This window comes from Microtus pennsylvanicus, chromosome 9 (assembly GCF_037038515.1).
Source record: "Microtus pennsylvanicus isolate mMicPen1 chromosome 9, mMicPen1.hap1, whole genome shotgun sequence".
In the NCBI taxonomy this organism is placed as follows: domain Eukaryota; kingdom Metazoa; phylum Chordata; class Mammalia; order Rodentia; family Cricetidae; genus Microtus; species Microtus pennsylvanicus.
The window spans coordinates 104,686,884-104,704,405 of NC_134587.1; the positions used below are offsets into that span (position 1 = coordinate 104,686,884).

The 17,522-nt window shown below is 42.8% G+C and overlaps 1 protein-coding gene across 2 annotated transcripts in view; it reads right to left on the minus strand.

Annotated features, from left to right (window-relative positions):
- Psd3 (pleckstrin and Sec7 domain containing 3) overlaps nt 1-17,522 on the minus strand; it is a 537,529-nt gene that overhangs the window by 359,507 nt on the left and 160,500 nt on the right. Inside the window, exon 1 of one of the 2 annotated variants that reach the window (XM_075986910.1) lies at nt 14,091-14,283. The exons of the other annotated variant lie outside the window; for it this stretch is intronic. Coding sequence (XP_075843025.1) covers nt 14,091-14,111 — 21 coding nt within the window. The 5' untranslated portion in view covers nt 14,112-14,283. Of the gene's footprint in view, nt 1-14,090; nt 14,284-17,522 lie in introns of those variants that run through there. 2 annotated transcript variants of the gene reach the window in all.

Below are 17,522 nucleotides of genomic sequence, written 5' to 3' on the forward strand. Positions count from 1 at the left end.
ATGGATGGATGGATAGATGGATGGATGGATGGATGGATGGATGGATGGATGGATGGATGGATAGATGGGTGGATGGATGGATGGATCTATGGATGGATGATAGATGGGTAGATGGATGGATGGATAGATGCGTGGATGGATGGATGGATGGATGGATGGATGGATGGATGGATGGATAGATGGATGGATGGATAAGTGGATGGATGGATGGATGGATGGATGGATGGATGGATGGATGGATGGATAGATGGGTGGATGGATGGATGGATCTATGGATGGATGATAGATGGGTAGATGGATGGATGGATAGATGCGTGGATGGATGGATGGATGGATGGATGGATGGATAGATAGGTGGGTGGATGGATGGATGGATGGATGGATGGATAGATGGATAGATGATGGAGGAAGGTCATTGCTTAATTAATAAAGAAACTGCTTGGCCTGATAGGTTAGAACATAGGTGGGTGGAGTAAACAGAACAGAATGCTGGGAGGAAGAGGAAGTGAGCTCAGATGTGAGGCCGCTGCTCTCCAGGGCAGATGCGGTGAAGCTCCGACCCAGGATGGACGTAGGCTAGAATCTTCCTGGTAAGCACACCTTGTGGTGCTACACACATTAATAGAAATGGGCCAAGCAGTGTTTATATGAATACAGTTTGTGTGTTGTTATTTTGGGGCATAAGCTAGCCAGGCAGCTGGGAGCTGGGAGGCAGGAACACAGCCCGCAGCTGGGAGCTGGGAGGCAGGAACACAGCCTGCAGCTCCCTCAACAGATGGATGAGTGGGTGGATGGATATGAGTAGATGGATGGATGGATGGGTGGATGGATGGATGGGTTGGTGGATGGATAAACAAATACATAAATCAAGCAAGCAAGCATCATTTTAGAACTGCTAATATGTGCTGGTCCATAAAGTGCCTTTGGTATAAGCATGGGGATCTGAGTAAAAATACGGTAGAGGACAGCGACTGAATTCAGTGGATAAAAGCACAGCCTGATTGCATGAATGTAATCCTAGAACTCACATGGTAGGAACAGAAAACAGACGGATGAACTATCTTCTGAAAAGCAAATGGCACACCAGGGCAGCTGCATTCATGCCACAGAGCACACACACACACAGCACACAACCCATGTACTAAATAAATGGCAAACATATTTTTTTTATTTAAAAGGAAGGTAGAAAGGAATTGGGGGTGACAGCTCATATCCACCTCTGTTCTCCACATGCCACATGCAGCTGCACACCACAACACAGGCACTAGCATGTACACAGTACACATATCCTTGATGCACGAACAAGAATTAGTGTTTGAGAAACAAGCCAGATGAGTCCAGCTGTTTTTGTACTACTGCACTAGGCATCATCTGCCTTTTCCTTGTCACTCTCATCCCAGCCAATAGTCAAGCTGTTATTTCTCATTTTAAACCTCCTTCCCCTGCTTTCTGCTGCATCCCCTACTCCCTTTACAGTAGGAAAACCCTTGAAATCTTTGTCAACAGACACAGAATGTTTCTTTTTCTACTCCCCTACTCGCGTCCACCTTTACTGGTCAGTTTTTCTTCACCACTGCTCCACCAAAATGACTATTAAGAAGCTCATTCATGATCTCTCCGTTGATATGCTTCCAGTCAATTTGTACCTGACCCTCATTTTACTTGACCTTTTAAGAAGTACCTGATCCATCCTTAAAGTGTCTTCACTTGACGCCTCTTGTGACAGCAAATAAATATGCAAGGTTTTATTTCTCCTTTATTTAGAAAATACCTCCAGTGAGCCAGCAGGACTAAGCCTCTTTCTTTCTCACTGACAATTACTTCCTTGTGGATTTCCTTTAGTAAAGCATCTGACAACTCCACAGTATTTATCTCCTGGCTGGACCTCTCTTTGGAAAGCATGCAAACAATCTGCAAAACTGAGTTCCTTGCCAGGTGTGGGGGCTCATGCCTATAATTCCAGAAGATCTGAAACAAAATCAGTCACAAGATCGAGGACAGCCTGGGCCATAGGGTGATACCCTATCTCAGAAAAGAAGGAGGGATTAAGGGGAAAAATCAAAACCAGATCTCTTTGATCCATTCAGGTCAGTGTTGCTCAAAGAACTGTCTCTTAACAGGTCTGTCTATTTCCCTGCTTCCCCCTGCCTACTACAGTCTATTCTCCTGAGACACAGCTGCTATAAAGACACAGGCCACATCATATCATGTCCTTACTTGACACTCTTTCAACAGCGTCCCTACTCATGCTAGATGCAAGCCAAAACCCTTACAATCCCACAAGGCTCCTCAGGGAACTGCTGATCTTGTCTGCTTTCCTCTCTGCTCGTGACTTCCCAGTTCCTGGAAGGCTGAGAACATGACCCTGCCCTAGACTTTGCATCTGCTGTTCCCTATTTCAGGCCATTCACCATCTGCCAGCAACCATACTGTTCAGAATTCCTATTCTCTTAACCTTCAACAATCCTCCTGTCCTTTATTTTGTCCTGGAAGACTTTGTACCACAATATCTCTCTCTCTCTCTCTCTCTCTCTCTCTCTCTCTCTCTCTCTCTCACACACACACACACACACACACACACACACACACACACACACACCATCTGTCACACCTTAAAGAAATAAGAGCACACTCTCTCTCTCCCTTTCTCTCTCATACGCACACATCTGTTTTGGTCTGTTTTGTCAACCACTGAAAACCCAGCACCTAAAACAATGCCTAGAACAGAGAAATTCAGTATCTGTTGAATGAAGTGTAAGAATAAAGGCAAGGTGACTGTGTTACAGAGCCACATATAATCTATTATAGTATCATGGGTAACATTTTAAAGTGCTGTTTTTAAGTAGATCACTTTGTACGCACACACATATTCAGTTAGTTGATCATTAAATTAGCCCCATAAACTCAGGCCCACTGTAAAGCGGTTCTCCACACACCATGCCATGCTTCCTCAGAGCTCTAAATCCTGCTTCAGCAGCACACTTCCCTCCTGCAGGCAGGCTGAGGAGGCCAGGCCAAGGTAATGGACTTTGATTTCATCAGGTGAAAGGGAAATTATGCTGCGTGGTGCAAGCACCTTATGTTTTATGATGTATAAAGTCTGGGTGTTACCCACTTTCAGTGAACTTCTGGACTCAAACGCAAAACAGAAAAAAAAAAACCTGCTATTCTTCAGCACATACACAGTAAATGAACATGGTAGATCACGTTTTTATAAGCCGCCACTTTAGGGAAGTTAAAAGAGTCTTCTAGATGAAAGAAAAGGAAACTACCTTCAGCACTTGTTTGTGTGTAGAACTGAATTACCCTACAAAGGAGTATCTCTGCATACAACAGAAATGGTGAAAGGCAGAGAAAAGTGACTTTAAAACAAAATCTTAAAAAGTGCTAATTCCTCTGCCTTAATATTGATATCATAATCATACTAATTTGCATATAATAAGCTTTCTTTTGTTTCTGGGATTATGGGCATAGTAGAAGTTCCCACTAACCACCTCGAAGGTGAGTAAGTACCACTTAAGACATCCCAGCTGACGCCCACCACCACTAATAATCAGAGGAGGTCATCAGGCTTCTGGCAAACTTGAGAAATTCTGCTCACGGGAAGATTACCAAGAAGCATTTGTGTTTTCCCCAAGATTTTGATGGTTGTACTTACTACTAAAACTGGGTACTCTTCACAAAACATTCCCCAAAAAAATAAAACAGAGGCACGGTAAGAGCGATTTCAGCATAAATGCCAAACAGACCACTTTAAAAGCCATGAAGCATTTCTCCATGATTTCTGCTTCAGTCCCTGCCCTGACTGCTCTTAATAATGGACTGTGTCCTTGAAGTATAAGCTAAAATAACCACTCATTCACCCCCAGAAGAAGACATCATGGTAGGCACAGTGACACATGCATATAATCTCACCACAAAGGAGGTTAAGGCAGGAGGATTCCCATGAGTTTTAAGATAGCTGGGCTACACAGTGAGCTCCAGGCCAAAAATATTAAGTTATCATTAGATAATTTTATTTTGTTTTAAATTGCCATTATTAAAAGGAAACAAAATAAAACATTATTTATAAAATATAAAAACCCATGATACAAATATCCCTATATACACTACTTAGGCTGAAAAAAAGAGAACTATCGTTATATGTATAACTCCCTTGATTATTTTATTGATATATGACTTTATAACTAAATCGCACTTCACTGACTTAAGTAAGTATATACTTATAGATACTAGTCTAACGGTTTAAAAACTGGCTTTAGCTTCCCTAAAACTATCAAGGTCTTTTACATCTATAAGCTTCGTATCTTTACTTGAGCTCCAGTTTTAGAGTATCCTACTATGCTTTACTAGAGCGCTCCTCATGGCCCAAAACAGGACTCAACAATAAGAGAGACAATCAACTGACATAAAGTCTCACCAGGATGCAGGAAGAAATGTGTCAAGAATAAAAGATGGGGCTGGGGATGTAACTTGGTTCATGAAGACTTGTCTAGCATGCACAATGTCCTGGGTTTGATTCTAGCACCATGTAACTGGGGTGTAGCAGTGCATGCCTAGAATACCAGCACAGGAGGCACACAAACAGTAAGGTCATTCTCAGCTACATGGAACCCTGTCTCAACATAAAAGTAGGAAGGAGAAGAAAGGAAAAGGATAAGATAAAATAAAAAAAAATGAATGGATGCAAGGATTTCTAAGACCGTTTTATCACACCAGGCATGCACGGCTCCTAGTCTTTATCTACTTCCATCAGAAGATTCTCCCAGGAGGCAAGGGACAGGTGAGGACTTTCACAGTACTGTTACCCTTATCTTTTGTGTTCTAGGTTGTTATTTGCAAGAAGAGACTTATAATTCAAGCCACACACCTGAAACTTGCAACTCATAAATGCTGACTCAAAACTGGGAGAATTCCACCTTCACAAAACAGAGATGCAACAAAAGTCCACAGTGAAGCCAACAGAAGTTAGGAAGACACAAACAGTCATGACCTGTCAATTCTACGCCACGGTCAGCCATGGCTGACCATCCAGGCACTTCCACTGCCCGTCTCTTCCTGGGAGGCTTCTCGTACTAACCTATTTAATTGTCTGTGATATTCAGAAAAGTCATCGAACATTTATTAAATGACTACTATGAGCCAAAGCAGCACACAAAGCTCTAAGATTTTTTCTTCTGACTTCTATTTAGCACTTTTACAGGTAATCACAGACAGATGCCAGAAAGGCCAGTATACTACTTAACAGATATGTGACCTTAAGAAAGGCAATATTTCTACTCCTACATAAGTATAACTTCCACCCAAAGGTCATATTCACAGCCCACTTACTGCTTTTCCATGTAGTCCTAAGCTTTTCCCAACTAGTAAATGTTAGTTAGGTATTCAATGATGCCATGAGGCTGTAGGGCACAGGGATGTCAAAATAATTTGCCTAGGGTGATACACCTCTGTGACAGATTCCAGATGCAAATGAGACAAAGGAAGGTCTGCATGGTAACCACGAATATCACTCCCTTCTGCTGAGGCAGAATCTCCTGTATGAGGAAATGGTCTCCTCTTAGGGCTATACACCTAGCAAATTCTTCGGGAGACTCAAACCAGCCACATAAAGCAATCCAAGTAGAAAATATGTAAAATGATGTCTGTGTTGCTTTCCATCATGTGCCCTTTCTCCCACTAGATTCATGGAATTCCATGTGCCTACAGGAGGCCTCCAGAGATTCAGCAATGGCAAGACGATCTAAACACATTGCTGGGCACAGGGGCAGAAGCAAGCATGGCTAGATCAACATCTTGTGATCTCCCATAGGGAAGGCTGTTTGTCACCTAGAGAACACACCAGCTAAAGAGAATCAACTAAATTTTACAGGCTACCACTAGAGAGTCATTGTCACCAAGTTAGATCTGAGATTCCAGCATCCTGTTCTTCAGAATTATACAAAAGGCTCATAGAACACAGATGGCCTTTCATAGTACTACGAAACCAGAATCTTCAGGTATCCCTAGAGTTCTGAAGCTGGGAGATTATTGTGACAGAAAGGTATAGAAGACATTATTAAAATGGTGAAATAATAGCATCTATAAAGACCAAGCAGGTTTGACTAGGTTCAGTGTCTTCTTTCAAAAGGTGGGTTTCTGTCCTATTCAAGAAAGCACTGTGTTACATACAAAAGATCTAGAGAAATAGTTTCATGCCGGGCAGTGGTGGCGCATGCCTTTAATCCCAGCACTCAGGAGGCAGAGGCAGGCGGATCTCTGGGAGTTTGAGGCCAGCCTGGTCTACTAGAGCTAGTTCCGGGATGGGCACCAAAGCTACAGAGAAACCCTGTCTCAAAAAAACAAAAAAAAAAAAGAAAAGAAATTGTTTCAGATTTTCCTTTCAGTAAACGTATTGATCTCAAAGTCTTCAGAGTTCTACCCAAAAAGAATAGCCCAAGGCTAGATCCTTCCTTCCTTCTTTCCTTCCTTCATCCATCTTTCTTTCTTTCTTTTTCTTTCTTTCTTTCTTTCTTTCTTCCTTTCTTTCTCTCTTCTATATAGACTATGTTGCAGTTCCAAATCACACAGATCACCTGTCTCTGCCTCCAGAGTGCCACCACGCCCTGATGTGGATGTCTTTCTATATATATGTTGCCTTTATTGGGTGATGAATAAAGCTGTTTGGGCCAATGGCTTAGTAGAGTAAAGCTAGGTAGGAAGTTCAAACAAAGAGAGAAAAGGCAGAGTCAGGGAAATACCATGTAACCACTGGGGAAGCAAGTTATGAGTTAACGAGCCACGAGCATCATGGTAAAGTATAAACTAATAGAAATGGGTTAATCTATAGTTAGAGCTAGCCAATAAGAAGACTAAGCCATTGGCCAAACAACTATAACTGATACTAAGCCTCAGAGTGTTAATTGGGAACTGGCAGGTGGGACAGAAAACCTCCATTTACAATGCCCAGCTCTGCCCTTTTTTCTACCAGAAAGAAGTATAAAAACAATAGTTTTGCTTAATTTGTCTCTTCATTTCAGCAACTATGTAAGTATAGCTAATGATTCTTTGCTTAAGATAAAGAACATTTATTGCAATTCAAAAAATGGTAGAAGATGCTTGAAAAGCACATATGACGTAGGAGACAGGAGTCCAGAAACTACCTGAACAACTATTTCCCCAAAGAAGATGAACAAGTAGCCAACATACATAAGAGATGTAACAATGTCAGACATTAGAGAAATGCAAATCAAAACCATAATGAAGGGTGGCTCACACTGTAATTCCAGCACTTACGAGAGAGAAAGAGAGATCAAAGCCAGCACGAACATAGAGAGAGTTCATTGCCTCTGACCACGGCTGAGAATCTTCTCATCTCGACACACAAACTGCACACACAATCAGTTTGGTATGCATAACTATGGAACAACCCTGGACCCTGTGATGTAGCTGTTTATTTCCTAGATCTGTCACACAGAGTAGCTGAGGGTTTTCTCTGTCCTGGTCTCGTGAGGACACTGTTTCTCTCATTTTCACTTCTCTGACAATATGCGTGTCATCCCGGCACTTTCCTGTTGTCCTCATGTTCTTTGAGGACCTTCCGGTTCTCCAAGACAGCTCTGTATGCATCCTAAGAAAAGACCTTCACTGATTGGATACCCACCACTGTCTGACTGGATCATCATGCCTATGCTATCCAGATTCACAAGAACCTGAGGTGAGCATCAGAGAGTCCTTACAGTAAAGTCAGAAGACAATTGTAACGTTGCCATCTCTTCCTTAAGCTCTCCAAACACTGGCATCCATTCTTCAATGAAGCTAAAGCAATAGACAACTCTCAGCCAGACCAGACTCAAGTTTTCCCATTTATGTTAATTCTAGTTAAAAAAAAAATACTCTGTTTCTGTTTTCTTCCTAATAGCTACTACTAGTAATTATGTTTTTTTCTCATTATTTTAAATGAATTTATTTACTTTCACTAAAATCTCACGTATACTTTCCCCACCCTTGTGCTATCAGACATGATGTGGTAAGAACAATTCTCAATTTATCAAAGTCCAGTTAGTAAACACCGGAGTAGCCAAAGGGTCAAACAATGACACTTTCTTGGGAATACCTTGCTGTGAAGCAAAATAGCCAGTAGCTGCCTAAGACTGTATAAATTTATTGAAACTAAATAAAATTTTAAATTCAGTTCTTGAGAATAGCCATATTAAGTACTCACTAGCCACATACACACTCTGGCTACTGGACAAGGGAGATACAGGACATTATGAACAGAACAGAAAGTTCTATGAAGGCATGCTTAAGAAAAGCTTGACTGAGTCCATCAGCTCACAAGAGCTGAATTCTTAGATACAGCAATATCAGTAGTTACCAACTGTAGAGTCTGACTCTCCGAAGAACAACTCGAAGACTCTGAGTGTTCTTCACAGGTTCTCTTTGGTCAGCTTAGATCAGTAGACAAACCTGTTTAGAGACTCCATGCATACATGAATGGATGAACAAATAGTATGGACTAATGTCTGCCCTAATTTACTTATGTTAGTGCCCGGAAAGGAACGATGCTTTTTTTTTGTCTGCTTTATTTTGTTTTCTCATGAAGATTTTATAAGAAGAAATGAGTGCCAGCAGACCAGCTCATGAACCCTTTGGAGTCACCAGAAATATATTTGTAAAACAAAGACAACTGGAGCTAGGCAGTGGTGGTGGAGGCCTTTTATCCCAGCACTTGGGAAACAGAGGCAGGTGGATCTCTGTGAGTCTGAGGCCAGTCTGATCTATAAGAGCTAGTTCTAAGACAGCTAGGACTGTCACACAGATAAACACTGTCTCAAGAAACAAAAACAAACAAACAAACAAAACAAAAAACAAACAAAGACAGCTGTCCAAAGGGGGCATGCAGAAAGCTCCAGACCCAAGAAAGCAGCCTCCTTCTTTATGCGTGCACCACTGGAGGCTTTCATACACACTAAGGGGAAGTCACAGGAGATGCCCTGAAAGATCATACAGCTTTGCCTCCAATTTCATGGTATGTTCGACTGTAAATTTGCTAGAAAGTAATATAATCACAAAGACAGCAAGCATCTAATTGCACTACAACCTACAGTCCCCTTCTTCAGTGTCCTGTGACCCGATCTACCTCACCCAGCAGCTGCTCAGAAAATAAAGTTTTCAAAACCCTAAGTTCCAAAAATGCTAGCAGGATTTTACATACAGAAAAGCAATCCCATAAGTGCTTCCCCAATAATCTCCTGAAGGCCACGCAGAGGAAGCCACAGCCACGGTTTTACCTCGTTCTATTTCTCATGTGTACTAACCAGCAGCCACAGGAAGGCCAAGCCGCTTCATTTCTCCAAGTCACTTTTCCTTAGCAAAGGTCAGAGAAGAAAAGGGACAGCAAGGGAGCAGGGAGCAGCCGCGGCCTGATCTTCCCAATGCCTTCTGCTGCTTCCCCAGCCCACTGTATTGTTCCATATGCCTTCTCAACAAGCTCTGAGCTCCAGGGCTGGGAAGAAATAACAAGGAAAAGCTGTCTTCTCTATGTCAACACCACTGTGGCAGAAACAGCTAGAAACTGCTCTGAGGTGTTATAATTAGAAATCAAATAAGCGGGGCTTGCATTCAACCTGATATTGTTAATATGATTCACTCTTTATTTTAATTATTTATGACTATAGGGAACTCTTTAATGTACTCTGGATAAGAAATGATACAATTTTTATCTCTTGAGTCATGTAACACTCGTGCAGCTGTTTAAGCCAATAAATCTGTCAAATGAGGCTGATGATGGACTCATCACCTTTTAGATCTGAAACCTCAATTTCTGCAGCACACAGTGCTAGCTCCGAGGATACAGGAAAGGGGGATTAACATGAGATGACTTGAGTTTGAATATTGTAACTTTATTAGCTGTGGGATCCTGAGCAACTACATTTCTCAGAACATCAAAGACGGAGATGATGACAGTAGTGACTTCATGGCTATTGCAGGGACAGGAGATATGTATGGCAGAACTCAAAATAACATTAGCTGTGACTGTAGCACTTCATTGTCCTTCACTGTAAAGACTGCATTCTCTAAAAGCTAGGGCCTGCTGTCTAAAAGGCACGGCTGCTTCTCAGGGTGCCCCACACGAAAATACTTGCAATAAATTCAGTGAATAAGTGAAAATAGTTAGCACTATGAAACACTTTACAAACACAGGGACTTGAGTTTGCACCCTAAAACCCACTTAAGAAAACCAGATGCAGGGGCACACATATGTAATCCCAGCACTGGAGAAGAGTAGAGAGGAATCCCACTAAGCAGCTGACATATATAACAAACTCCTAACCAATAAGAGACTGTATCAGAAGTGGATCGCTCCTAAGGAACAGCACCTGATGTTCTCTGGTCTCCACATGTACATGCATATACATGCATGAATATACATAAACCCACAGAACACATAAATACATCATGTGCATATACACAAAATCACAGCACACGTAAATACAACATGTGCACATAAACAAACTCACAGTACATGTAAATACAACATATGCACATACACAAACTCACAGCACACGTAAATACAACATATGCACATAAACAAACTCACAGCACACGTAAATACAACATATGCACATACATAAACTCACAGCACACGTTAATACAACTTATGCACATACATAAACTCACAGCACACGTTAATACAACATATGCACACACACAAACTCACAGTACATGTAAATACAACATATGCACATACACAAACTCACAGCACACGTAAATACAACATATGCACATAAACAAACTCACAGCACACGTAAATACAACATATGCACATACACAAACTCACAGCACACGTAAATACAACATATGCACATACATAAACTCACAGCACACGTTAATACAACATATGCACACACACAAACTCACAGTACATGTAAATACAACATATGCACATACATAAACTCACAGCACACGTTAATACAACATGTGCACATAAACAAACTCACAGCACACGTTAATACAACATATGGACATACATAAACTCACAGCACACGTTAATACAACATATGCACATACATAAACTCACAGCACACGTTAATACAACATATGCACATACACAAACTCACAGTACATGTAAATACAACATATGCACATACATAAACTCACAGCACACGTTAATACAACATATGCACACACACAAACTCACAGCACATGTAAATACAACATATGCACATACATAAACTCACAGTAAATGTAAATACAACATATGCACATACATAAACTCACAGTACATGTAAATACAACATATGCACATACATAAACTCACAGCACACGTTAATACAACATATGCACACACACAAACTCACAGTACATGTAAATACAACATATGCACATACATAAACTCACAGTACATGTAAATACAACATATGCACATACATAAACTCACAGCACACGTTAATACAACATATGGACATACACAAACTCACAGCACATGTAAATACAACATATGCACATACATAAACTCACAGCACACGTTAATACAACATATGGACATACACAAACTCACAGCACAGCCACATAAATAAACATACAAAAAGAAAAGTGCCCCAGCCTCAGGAAGGGATGGGATGCTTCCAGTCACTCCAGATCCTGAACTCCAAAAACAACCACTTAAGAGAGCTCAAAAGCAAGGACATTTGGTGTAGCTCACTGGTCCAGGATCAAAAGTGGAGAGTATTTCACACAAGCTCGCTGTTTGCCATAATTAAATAAAGGGGGGAAAAGGCAACCCTGGCCCCTGTGTGACTCTGACATGGGAGAAGAGAAGAGCTGAGGCTTCCTTATATCACGGGTGTTGTCAAAAGAGAATTATCCACCACCACTCCTGTGCCCTGGAGTTCCAACAAAGTCCTTGTCCATTTGGCAACACCAACTGGATTCCAGTTTGTTGACCTTCTGGGCACAGAAAAAAATTTGTTCTTTTGGTAGGGCAAACAAGTATTGCAAGGACATGTGCTATTTTTGTATAAATAAGATAGCATAAGCAAAGACTCATTATTAATGTTCAGAGTTACACCTCATTTCCCAACAAGGCATGGCAATTTGGATTTTAGGATAATGTGTCGGCTAAGCACTTCAAATTAGCCTCTTCTCCCCTATAAACTTGAACAGTCACTACAAACGGAGCTTTAGACAATAACTCAAAAACACAGAATGGTACCAAAAGAAACAGCACCATTTCATTTCAGAACATACGTACAACATCACAGATAGAAGCCTGCCGCGACTGAGAACTAACGTTCTAGAGAACGTCATCAGTATCCTGTATGGAATCCATCAGAGTCCTAATGACATCTAGAGGATTTCATTAATACTCTCCTAAATAAGCCAAGCTTGGTTTAACTCAGGAGAACTCAGGAGGTGTGGAGGGAAAGAACTAAGCACAGGCATAGCATACATACTATGGGTTCAATACTTAGCACTATTTAAGAAGAAATCTAAAACCCAGGAAGAAAGCCGTTCAAGGTCCTGGAAGAAGATGGTGGAGAACACTTGCAGCAAACGTGACCCAGGTTAGACCTGACCCCTCCCCAACCTTCTATAATCATATTTCCACACTAAAGCACAGGCTTTGGTTACAGTTTCCTTTTCTGCCCGCCTAAAGCTCAATCAAGTCTGAATATATTGCAGATGAAACAGAAACATCAGCATGTATTACTCACCTTTTAATCCAACCCAAACCCCAAAACACCATCTTTTCATAATTGCCAAATGACATTGTCCCCATAATCCTCAAAGAAGGAGGTGCATACACATCTTGCTGCTCACCTCTGCACCTCTTAACCAAGACCCAGATTAACCCGTTGTAACACTGGTGACATGGTCTACGAATAGCAGATGACAAATGACTTCAGAACTTCTACAGGGAATGTGGAAAGGCTCTGAGCAAGGCTGCAAAAAGCAGTCATTTACTGGGAGAGGGCAGAAAGTGTATTCGCTCTCTCAGCAGGAACATCTCCCTACACCTTAACAAAAGCCAACCAAACCCAGCCCGTCAAGGGCCAGGGCTTCTTCTGGGACTTCCAGATCTGTACGGCAGGCAGACAGACTCCTTGCTTTCTCTGGATCCTGCGCAGCACGCACTCGTCTCTCCCGACAGAAAGCTGGCTCCTAGAGAGCACAATTCTTCTTCATGGCCATTGGGCTTGGCAACGGCCTCTGTGCATACTCGACTGCAGATAATGAATTGCACTACGTATTGCCAAAATCCCACTTACAGTGATTTCTCCAGACCTCCCTCCTCCCTCCACCTGCACCTGGACCCACTCAAGAAATTCTCTGCGGCGGAAATCCTCGATCCCACCGTCGGGAGGGTCCGAGTCTGGAAGATGCAACCCTAACGCCCATTATATCTCCTGCCTGGTGGTGTTTAACATCCTACTACATCCAGAACAGAGGCAAAAGTAAACAGTACTGAGGGGGACAGCATAGTAAACTCTGCCTCATAATCTGTCCTTGCCTGGTTTTTTTAAGCGATTTTTTTTTCATCCTATCAGTTGCCAGGACAGCTATGGAGAGAGTCAAAGCATGTAAAAGAGAGTCACCCAAAAATGTCTTTAAAAAGCTAGCGGGGATGTTCCACGGGATAATCTCCCCGTCTGTTTGCTCTCTCCGTGCGAGGGTTTTCTCTTTTCTTCCTGATAGAGAAACATGATAGCCACTCAATCTGGGAGCTGACCTGGCAGACTAACAGGAGCACCTTAGGTGCTCTGTTATGCCTCCCTCGTCAGATCATTAGCAAGAAGGCGCGTCCAGCTTTCTTCTCCCCAGATGAGCTTTACAAGGCGGAGAGGGCTGAATTAAAAACCACGAAACCTTAACAACAAAAAGTTGGCCCTCTTGGGTTCCCCAACAAACACAAAGAAAGAAAACGGAGGGGGCGGGGAGGGGGAGGAGAAGAGAAATAGTTATCCGAGCACAAAGTGAAGTGGCCCAGGGATCCTGATGGGGCAGAGCAAAGGACAAGGCAAAAGCAAGCCCGGGTCAGGTACGGACACGGTGACAGACTCCACACACCCTTCCCCTAGCCCGGCTCAGATGGCGGGCGAGCTCACCGCAGCGTTTCTTCCTTCCATCTTCCATCGCCCGCGCGTGGGGCTCGGGGCCGCGGGGCTGCGGGCGACCCGGGCTGCGGCGGGCGAGCGAGCGGGCGGGCGCGCGAGTGCGGCGGCCTCTTTGTTGCGCGCCCCGGGACGGCCGGCAGCGGCCGCGCGCACCCGGCCTGAGCGGTGGAGCCCGAGGCCGCCGGGCACCCGGGCCGGCCCCCAGCAACGTCAAGGCGGAGGCGGCGGAGGCGACGCCGGGCGGCGGGGCGGCGTCCTGCAGCCCTCGGCTGCCTGTTGCTTTGTCTCCTTCCGCAACACTTTTCCCAGCCTGAGGAAAGTGAGCGGCGCGTTCGCGGGCGTTTCCTCTCCCAGGGTGCCGGGGGAGGCGAGGCGCGCGCGGGCCGTCCCACCTGGGCCCCGGGCGCGAGAGCGCGCGCGCGCGCCCGCGTCTCCTCGGGGTCGCCGCGCTGGCTGTGGGGAGCTCCGCGCCCAGAGCCTTCAGTCTGTGGTCTGTGAGGGCGCTCAGGGCCACCTGCCACCTGCCCCATCCGGAGACGCTAGTCCCTGGGACCAACTGTCAAGGCCCGTTTCTCCTGGAAATCGGTCTCACCTTGAGAGAGGCTCTCTGGTCCACACTGCAAGCCTGTCCCTAGGACTATCCCACAATGAAATATCACTTCACTGAGTTTGTCAGAAGTGCCTGGTCCAGTGGGCACTTCTGCCCACTCCTGCCCTATTTGATCCTTGCAGCAGAAACAAGGGCTGGAAAAGCTCCCTCACTGGAAATGAAGACCTTAAATCCACCCCCTTTGATGACTTGTATTTCTGTCTATGGATTATGAATATATGTAGGAGTTGGTGGCTAATTTTCCAGGTAAAAGCTATGAGGCCAGTGGCCACGTCCCAACTAACAACTTTATTTTCTGCTAATTCTTATTCTGGTTCTTTGTTAACACAATTGTCAAACACAGAGGTCCCGAAGGGAGGACTAGCACATCGGGTCTAAGGAAGGTCTAGTCTGTGTAACCTGGGATCTACACACCTGAAGGCCCTGTAGAGTGGTCCTGTAATTCTCTTGCAGCTCTATTGCCTTATTCATGTGACCAGTAGAAGATGACCAAAGAGCAAGAAGTGACTAACATGGCAAGTTTAAGTAGGAGGTAGGCATCATTCCTGGTGGCCCATAGATCCAGGCCACCAGGTCAGTCTGGGCCACCTCTAAGCTTGGCTGCTATCTGGACACTGAATAAGCAGGAAAGCTGTGTGAATCACCTACTTTTCTTGACTGACCTATCTCTGGCTATCAAAGTCACCTATGGTACCCACCAACAAAACCAAAATGAGAAAGTATACTGGGAAATAAACTCATTCCAACTTCTGAAAGCCAGCTGCTGTCCAGGTTTCCCCTTGCCAGACCAGCAGTATGGGCAAGTTCATGGGGTTGTGAAGAACCCCAGTTAATGGACTATTTCTAGTCTGTGGATCTGCCCTTCACCCTTAGATAAAAAAACCTCACAGATATAGTATCTGTGTCCACGTTCTATGTTTCTGCCTTCTTGATTCTCCCAGTCTGACAGCTGTGTCGACAAGAATCATGAGTAAGACTTGAGGCAAAATGCAGTTGCTACCCTACGACAGGGCCACTGACCTTGTGGCCTTTACCTAGAAAAATAACCCATGACCCATGATTTATGACAGAACTTTTTTTAAAAAAATTATATAGACTGAAAGGTGGACCTCAATTTATATAAGCTTTTTAATTAAGGAACCTAGGACTAGTCCCCCAGAGACCCCAGGAACCCAGTTCAAAAGATTACAGTACAATGCCTACTAAGAATTCACCTCTGTAACCACAGGAAGAAGGGCTAACTAGAGTATTCTCAGTTATTTACTTAATACAGAGAATGCCCTGGTTCCAGTCTACAGCGTCACCCCAAAAGAAGAACCAGTTAAGCAGCAGTGACCCCCAAATGCATGCCACAGTGACCCCCCAAAGCATGGATTAGTGTAGGATTACTCAATACAGCATATGTCTATTAACTTGGACCGTGAGCCCTGGTATGTGTGTGGTTTGGAAGGAAAAAGAAAAGACTGCAAGGAAGACATACAGTACCAGAAATCAAAAGAAGACATGGAAAGGGTAAAATTGTGTCATGTAGTATGAGTGCGTTATTATCCGATCCTTACTATTTCCCACAGTCTGAAAAGCTCAGATTCTGGACTACATGTTCTTGATACAGAAGTAAATAATTATGTAGATTGAAAAAATATCAATATAAATTTCCAAAAATTGACAAATTCCCCAAGGCTACTAAATCCAGAAAAGTCACATGATATTTTTATCAACTACCTCTATTAATGAACTTTCTAAAATACTTCAATATTATGTTTTCCCATATGTTTTGGCATATATTTTTGAGACTTATTTTTTGAGATAGGGTCTCACTGTATAGTTCTGCTGTCCTGGAATTCACTATGTAGATCAGCTGCCTCTGCCTCTTGAATGCTATGAATAAAGGTGTGTGATCCTGCACCCAGGTGACTGCATACTCTTGGCTTCCACTTTAAAATAATTTTTAATAGCTTCGTTGAGACCTAATTTATATGCAACAAAACTGACCCATTTAAAACTCACAATGCAGTTTAGTTTATTAGCAGAAAAGTGCACGTGTCACCATGGCTAATTTTATATTTTATTATTCCCAAAGGAATCCTATTACTTACACCTATATTATTATCATTTATTTGATAAATAAATTTGATAAAGGGAATTCTTCATGTCAATTATTTAGAATAATATGTATACTTATGATAACAAATGTTGGAAAAACTATCAAATTTCTTTCACAGGATTTCCAAGTTTTCATATGCAGTGATTAATGGTGATGTTCGTTTCTAATGAGGAATGAAAGGAACTGTCTAGGAGTATGCAAATAGCCTACTCGGGTGATGTCATAGTAATCACAATACCAAATTTAATCCTTAAGAGATGTTCACTGCTCTGTATATGAATTTAACCTCAAACGAAAAATATATAAAATTGGAATCAAGTGACGTATTCAGATTAGAATTAGAGGGTGTTAACTTAAGACTAGACAAAACACTCTTAAAGCAAGTAAGTCTGAAACCTTAGCACATGAATGGCCAAGTCCATCAATGTCTTCTCTCTCCAGGAGTCACAAGGCAAGTTCCTTAACCCGGGTGAAAGCCGAGATAACTAACCGGCCTGCTCAGGAACAGAAACCAAGTGGGGAAGGTCGCTGCAACACTTGAACCCCAGGGTTTAGGCACAACTCATTGGCTTATTCTAATTTTCTCTGTTACAAGTTTTGATATTTCATAATTGTAAATTACTTTGTGTTGAAAATGTAAGACACTTAAATGTTTGCTCGCTGTGATCTATGGTTCAGTCTTCTTTATTTTAGTTATTTATTTTGGATT